Source organism: Limulus polyphemus, unplaced genomic scaffold, assembly GCF_000517525.1.
Source record: "Limulus polyphemus unplaced genomic scaffold, Limulus_polyphemus-2.1.2 Scaffold4610, whole genome shotgun sequence".
Taxonomy (NCBI): domain Eukaryota; kingdom Metazoa; phylum Arthropoda; class Merostomata; order Xiphosura; family Limulidae; genus Limulus; species Limulus polyphemus.
Window position 1 is genome coordinate 30387 of NW_013670220.1, and position 8301 is coordinate 38687.

The following is an 8301-nucleotide window of genomic DNA, read 5'->3' on the forward strand; positions in this document are numbered from 1 at the left end:
TTTTGCACGTGGAGGATATGAAACAAAATATTTTTTTAGATTTTATATATACTTTTGAACAACTAAAAAATCATAAATTAATACATCAATACCACAGAATTCTACTATAATTTATCAAACTTAATAACTAAGCTGTATTTGGGTCTAAAAAATATGAAATTTCGAGCAGACTAAAGACACAATCTACCTCATTGAAATCTTGGTTCAAAAGAAAGATATGGTGTTAGGTATGTTAGAAATGTTGAGTAAACCACTAGGGGGACATTCTGAGCTTTCGATTGGTTATTCATGTTGTACATAGAAGTAAGTGTATATAAGGGAGCATTTCCAAAAATGGAAAGAGGTGAGCGGGTGCTACTGTGTTTGATTTATTACATGAGCAATATCTTAGCAAATAGAAAAGATAAGACCTTCTTATTTTATATTCTAGCTTGTCAATATCTGTAATTTGAGTTTCTTAGTCGTATGAAACTATAGACTTCACAAACATCTAATTTGAACCAGTGCTGCATTCAACATACCACGTGACACACAAAAATGATGTTTATCAGCATTTTTCTAGTATTTACTTTTAAATTAACAAATTGGGTAAAATATGGTACTAAAATATGAATTATAATCTACAGTTTGATACCAAAGTTATCATGAAGTAGTAGTTCAATAAAATTCTGAATGTGATACAACAAACAAGATGACATGGCATTTCACATATGACCCATGCATGAGAAGATACAGTAGAATCATGTTAAACATTGAGTAGGTGGGAGTTTTAAGGCTAGTGGTGAGTGAAAAGATTTGTTCACTGAACGAGAGAAGCTATTATATGAGTGGAGGTAAGTACCTATCAAAATATATTTTCAATGTGGGGAAAATATTAACTTTCAACTTGTATTGAAAAAAGAATATATAATAAAAAAATATTAGATCCTGCTTGAATGCACTGTTTTTTAGCTTCTGTTTTAGAGTTTAGCAGTATTTAAATATGTATGATAATGATATGCAACTAGATATCAGAATAGACTTATTAATTGATTTTAATTGCATGGTTTTTCACAACTGATCTGAATATTCATAATCCTACCTGGGTTATTAACTGACAAAAAAAAAAGCTGGTTCCCCTTGATGGCCACTGGCTAAACTAGAACCTACTGTTTCATGTTGTTGTTTTTTACCAGATAGCCACCACTAATTTTGAGCCTTGTTGATATTTTTTATATGCATATATATATATATGGAAATAATTTTGATGTGTATTAGTAAAAATGTTATACATACAAGTTAAAAGTACAGAACTTGCACTTATTTGTAGTAAGATACATCAAGTAACTTGTTTTTACACTATATATAATTTATTATATATTTCTGTAGACTAAAATTTGCTAGTAGGAAAGCTTATAGATAAGTTACTTATCAATACAAGTTCCATGACATTGAGAAATGCTTATATTTCTAATACTTTTTTTTACTTGATGATTCCAAGATGATATCTTGCCTCCATACACACTTTAGTTAACTTCCTCAGCATGTCTACCAAAGAGATTTGCATGCAACTAACCTCGAGACAACTCCCACTTGATTTCATGTGATTTGCACTACTGTATGATGATGTCATCATGCAACAAAAGCCTCCACTGATAAAAGGGTGACACACCTCCATGCACAATAAGTATGTGCTTACTTGTGAAACTTCATTCTTCTCTTTCACATTTCATTGTATAGATGTGTTTAAATTTCATGTCTGTGTTCAATTTATTGAGATTTACATCATTAACCAACTTTAATTTTTGTTTTCGTTCGCTTTTGTTTAAAAAGCTTTAATTTTTTATTATGAATTTTCAAAAGAAGGCAATTTATACTTAGGCCTGAGTGCATGATGTGGTTTACACTTAGGCCTCATTCTACTATGGTGTTAGAAAGCTTGTTAGTTGCCTGGATCATTGCAACCATTGTTCAGTGTGTTGGGGATTACCAAATACTCCCTGGGCCTCCTATTTCTGTCTTGCTGGCCAAATTTCTTTCTCCTCAGTTGGAAATGATTTATTGGACTATGCTCTTAACTGTTTTTTTTTAGGTAGTTCTTTGTCATTCATAACATGATGTTAACTTTCCATTCTTTTTCTGGATATCATTCTCAGGTATGTTCCTCTCTCTCCTACCCTTGACTTTTATTTGAGATGCTTCTTCCTCTTCATATGGGCCTCTGTAGCTGTTCCTTCCCTGTTCTGTTTGACCTATGCCACTTTTTCTGCTCTATTCCTTTGTAATTTGTTCCTCTGCTGTTGGGACTCTTTGGGCCAGGTTAAATCCTTTCCCATATTCCTTCCTTTTTCCTGTATATTTATTATTACTCTGGCTCCATCTCTTTGCCCAAATGTCTGCAGTGTTTTTTTTTCTCCCTGGAAACCTGGACTGATAACTTGTGAATTGTGTCTTTGTTCTCTTCCCAGAGTTTCTCCTCTTTCTAGACTTTGCCCTTTTCTCCTATTCCTCATCTAAATCAGGTTTTTTGCTAACCTTCCCATTCCAGATTCCAGGCTTTCCTCTTTCTCTTCTCCCCACTTTGACATGTCTTGTTCGTAACTCTTCTTGTCAGTGACTGTCACGCACATACAATAGTATTTATATATCTGTCAGCCCATTCTCAGGTGATTCCCCTTCTTTTACAATGGCTACTTGATTGTGTGTGTGTGGACTTATATTAGGACCTAAGTCCTTTCCCACACCCATATTCTGTCCTGTTCATCATTTTTGCATCTTCCTCTTCCTTGCTCTTTCATTTGATTTTGTGTCAGCCCCTCTTGTATTTGTTGATGTTGTGAGGGCTTTCACTTGCCATATTCATGATCCAGGGCTAGCATCCCTTTTCTTTGACTATTTATCTATACTCAGATGTTTCCTCTTCTCCTGCCTACCTTCTTTTACTGTGGTGCATAGTTGGGAGGATCTAATTTTAGGATATCAGTCCTTTCTCATACTCACTCAGTGTTGAGTACTTTGGGTGTTTTCTTTCTTTCTCTCTCTCATCTCAATCAAGTTCAACCGATTATCTTCGCTTGCAAGCTATGGCATATATAGTTACCTTGTTTTCCACATCCCATTTTCTTCTTGTATGAGAGGTACTTTCAATTTTAGAGACTTTGGTTTCCCTAAAACCCCTCATTTCTCTGGGGCATGCCCTCATGTATATCCTACAGTGAATTTTGTGAATCCACAGTTTTCTTTCTTGGGGTTCTTTGTCTTCTGTTGTAAGCTTCTCTTCAAGGACTTGTCACAGTGACTGGACCATGTCCCTACTACTTACTGTTTTCCCTTCATTCTTCTTCATGTATAAGTCTCCCTTCTTAAATGCTTCTCTCTGTAATTAAATTACTTTTCTCAATGAGAACAGGAATTCCAACAATTGGAAGCTAGACCATAGTGCACATCAATGTACTTGACCTTCTTGCCCTTCATCAGGCATGTTCCCATTCCTACCCTTATAGGTGGTTCACTTGGTCATCTTCCACTTAGTCTGTTCCACAATATTTCCTTGCTCCAACTGTCCTTGATGATCCTATTCCAGGGATTTTTGTTTTCAGGTATTAACCATACACTTCTGAAACCATTCGCATCATTGCTGGGAAATTCAACCTTGGTGGTGGACCATCTCTATTAGCCAGCCTGTGTTCTATTAACCCTTTTGAGACTGGTGGCAACACAAAGACAACACTATGATGGGTGTTCCTCTTCTGCCTCCTCATCTTGAGTTGCACCTGTTCACAGATGCTTCCCTAAGGGGTTGGGGGCATGTTTAGAGCATCAGGATATTTCAGATCATTGGTCTCTAGTTGAGTTGACTTTACATATCAACATCTTGGAACTACTGGCCATTCGTCGAGCTTCAGATATTTTGCTTCCCTCAGTTTGGGCAATCTGGTCATGCTTCATTCCAACAATTCCACTGTTATCTCATACATCAATCACCAGGGTGTCAGCTGTTTATGTTTGCTATTTTTCTGAATGTTGGAACTACATTTTTGGGCCCATACTTTTCACACACATCTCATTGCATGTCATATTCCAGGTGTCTTCAGTCTGGTTGCAGATAATCTTTCTTGTCCAGACCAGGTCTTCCCCATGGAGTGGTACCTCGACCCTCAGGTTTTCCAGTAGCTGTGTACATAATGTGGCACTTCTCATTTGAATGCATTTGTCATACAGCACAACTTCTGTTCTGTTCTCTGGTACCTCATCCACAGGCTTTGGCTGTAGATGCTCTCGGTCAGGATTGATCCAACTCATACATATATGCCTATTCTCTGATCCAACTCCTACACAGGGTGAACCCCATCATTCAGTCCACTCTGTATCAGATACTTTTCATTGCACATGCCTGACCAGCATAACCCTGGTTCCTACTTCTCACCCTCCTTCAACTTACTCCCTCATAACTTCTTCCACTTTCACCATCCCTCCTCTTCGAGTGGAATATGGGAGCCCTTACTACTTACCAGTTCCTAGCTGCTAGGATGGTGGACCATGAAGGCTTCCTCCTAAATTTGCTCAATCACATTCAGTAGAGAGTAATGCAGTGGTGTTCTGCTGGTGTAGATGGTGTCGATCCTCCCACTGATTCATAAACTGGAGGTAGATCCCCAAAATGCAGTTCACCCTTTCTGTTGGGACCCCTTATCCTACCGTTGCCCAGTGGGAGGTTTTGCACAAAGGCACTTCCCTTCCTACCATTGTTTGGATGTTGGGTTTTCAACTGGCTGGTATTGATTCAGGGTTTGTGCATATGTGTCCTGTCTAGTCAGACAGAATGAAACGTCTTCCCTTCTGTTTCATAGGCTTGAGGTGAAGATGGTTGGGATCCTCCTCCTACCATGGAATGGATGATAAATACCCAAGGCTGTCTGATTTTGGACTGGAGTTGACCCACTGAGTACAATCTGACATGCCTTAGCCATTTTACACTGTGGGGCACATCTGTTTCATTTTCCACACCATTACTATATTTGGTTGGTAACCCTCCATCCTACCATCTCCTGGAGGTTGATTCCCAGGTGCTTGTGTTGGGCGTTAAGCTGGACCAAATGACATTTCTACATTCATGTATGTGCTTCAGTTCATTTCTGCCCAATTTTGTAACACTTACTACCTTATTGGACAAAGAGTATACCTGGTACAGATGAGATGCAGTTTCTCATGGGAGTGTTCCTCTCTCAACAGAGGTCATGTTTCATGAACATTCATCATTCTTTGGATGCTTTCTGAAGACTGCTCATCTAGGTAACTTTTGCACTGGTCCTTCCACCTCATCAGTGTGGGATTCCAGAAGCACACACACACAGTTGCATTTGAGAGAAGGGGCTCATGTTGGTTTCATCCACTTAGGAGTATCTATCAACTCGTACCTCAGTCAGACCCAACCTTCTCCCCTTCATCTGCGATCAGTGGAGCTTTTGGTCACCAAGAAACTTACCTCACCTATCTCCCTGCACGCAAGGTTCTTTCACTTTTGGGGATGTGGACTTCCATGAAAGTACTTATACCCTTAGGTTGTGCTCACATAAGCTCCCTTTAATGGATACTGCATGATCAATAGAACCTTACGAGCTCCCTCTTTCCCATTCCTCCTACCCCCCTTCTCCATTGTCACTTCCAATGTCTTTTCCTCCTCTTTGGGATCCTGCAACATTTCAGCATCTCTCCAAGGTGTTATAGACTTTTCTATTCCCTGATGCTATAGAACCAGTCAGTCAAACCTCTCCAGGTTATTTGTAGTTCCCAATAAGATGGTGAATGGTATCTATTGATAGATTTATCTTGGCTCAACCATTTCATAAACCTTCCCCATTTTACCATGGAGTCTTCTCTCACTCTGTGGTGGGTATTCACTCAAAATCTGTGGATGACCAAGATAGGTGGTTCAGAATGTTACCTCCACATCCCCATTGCCCCACATTACAAATGGTATCTTTGGTTTGATCACAGGGGATAGGTTTACCAGTTTAGCGCATTGTCATTCTGGCTGGTCACTGCACCTTATGTGTTTTATCGAGTGGTCAGGGCATTTGCTCGAATACTCCATTATCATGGCTTGCACTTTCATCATTAAATGGAGGGCTGGCTCCGTCAGATCAAGTAGCATATGAAATTTTCTATATCTGTTTGTTTTTTTTCCTTAATAATTTAAAAAAGAGGAACAACTGTGGTGAAGTCAAACTGTAATTTGCATTATGATTGACTATTTGTTGAAAATGTATCCCATTTAGTTCTAAAACTGAAACCTAAAATTTTAGTAGTTGTTCAAATAATTATTAAAGAATTTTTTTATATAATTTTCTATTATTATTTTCTAGATACAAAAAGAATCTTAAAACCTTGTATCTAGTCCACCCTACCAACTTTATTAGGATCGTGTGGCAGATATTTCGACCTGCTATCAGGTAAATCAACATATACATGTATATCAAGGCTTGAACAAACTTTTTATGACCACTGCTAATGTTTATACCAGTTACTTTAAGAAGGTACTAGCAGAAATGCCAGTGATGTTGGATAAAAGATAAGATAAAATTGATGAATTGTATGTCCTTAGCAGAAATAACTAGTGAATTGAAATGTTTTTTAATTTACTGTCAAATTTTAGATCTGTGTTTATGATAATAATTACATTCCGATATGGTATCTTACCTATGCTGACATAATAGTTTCTCTTGTTCAGTGCTACCCCCTATATGCAAAAACTTTTTGTTTGGCACTAGCCTTGAAACTCCCACCTACTCAATGTTTAGCGTGGTTCTACTGCATCTTTGCATGCAAACAAGCATGTGGCAACCCTCCACCAGTAGGAGTGCGACTCACTTTCCTGATGCAGGTTACTCCCTCTATACTATTTTGCTTAACCTTCACTTAGTCATTAGGCACTATCTTGTTCAGACACTCTTGAATTTTGCTTGTCCCCCCCCCATTTGCTCATTTCTTCTTCTTTTTTTTTAATTAGTAATTTGAAATAGTTTATCATTTCAATTACAACTTGTATTGAAATAAACTTAACTCTATTGTTGTTATTTTTTCTTTTCACTATTTAATTTGGTAAACTGACCCTTCTTGAACCAAGAATTTGGGATTTCGTGTCACAACTACTACTATTTCGAATGTTATTTCTCAGACTTCAGATTCGACACATTGGCTGAGGGAGTCTGAGCCTTAGTTTGACAGGAGCTTGAACACTACCAGAGAAACCTAGCTTCTCCCAGACCTAGACAAGATCTTCCATTTCTGGAAGAGGATTTAGAGAGCCTTTTTTCTCCCCCATTCTATGTTGAGGAATCACATGTGTCAGTTTGTCTGTGTTCTCCATCTCGTAGGAACCTGCACCTTCCCTTTTGCACATGGCTCCTTCATCAGAACACCTTGTTTTCCCCCATTTCCAGATATCGATGTCCATGCTGATCATTTCCAGGCACTATTACGTGCAGAATCCAGCATGCCTTGTACCCCTCAATCTTCAGATCTTTTTGCTTCGGCTTATCACTAAGCAGACTTTCATTTTCTAGACTCACAACACTTGGAGTCATTGATTCAGTTGTGGGAGTGTCAACCCTGATTCTCCGGTTAAGTTCTCCCAGGTCCAATTTTCCAGACTCCAGCTGACCCTAACTTCAATCCTTATGTACCTGTCTATCATGCACTGAGGTTCTCCACTAATACCCTGAGAGGTTTTAGGAGAAGCCCCACACCATATTTTCCACATTGGTGCATTTATCCTCTTCCATCCTTGCCCCCCCAAACATGGCTCCTCTGCTGCTGGGATTTCCTAGGTAATGACATATTTTTGAGTCAGGTGTGCCTATCCATTACCTATCTGTGTGACCTTTATGGAGCACCTTTTTTATGCAGATCTTATTTTGGAGATGTCCTTGAGTCTCTGGAGTCATGGATGGAATCTGTGAGACAACATTTCTCTATTTCTTTTTTGGTTTCCAGGTTGTCCTAGCCTTCACCTACCCCTGCTCCCACTCCTGTTTCCCTTCCTGCTTCTTCTCGACTTTCACCTGTTCCTCTCTCCAGGGTTTCAACAGTGAGTTGTATTTCTCACTGTAGGAATGCATGCCACCATTGGTACTGGTTACTACTTGGTGTAGTTGCATACCTGTCCTGATTTGTTCCCCTATGGTGGGAGTTCACTTCCAATTCATGGGTTCTTCAGGTGCTGTCCAAAAGACTCTTCATTTAAAAAATAATTTGATTGTATGATAAATTTAGACTACAGTTTCCATTCACTTCAGAATAGATATTCTGAATGACCAAGAT

General features: G+C 38.7%; 1 protein-coding gene across 3 annotated transcripts in view; it reads left to right on the plus strand.

Annotated features, from left to right (window-relative positions):
• LOC106471420 (rho GTPase-activating protein 8-like) overlaps positions 1-8301 on the plus strand; it is a 79862-nt gene that overhangs the window by 27963 nt on the left and 43598 nt on the right. For all 3 annotated transcript variants that reach the window (XM_013932020.2, XM_022400022.1, XM_013932021.2), the window contains one exon: positions 6345-6431. In XM_013932020.2, coding sequence (XP_013787474.1) covers positions 6345-6431 — 87 coding nt within the window. The remainder of the gene's footprint in view (positions 1-6344; positions 6432-8301) is intronic.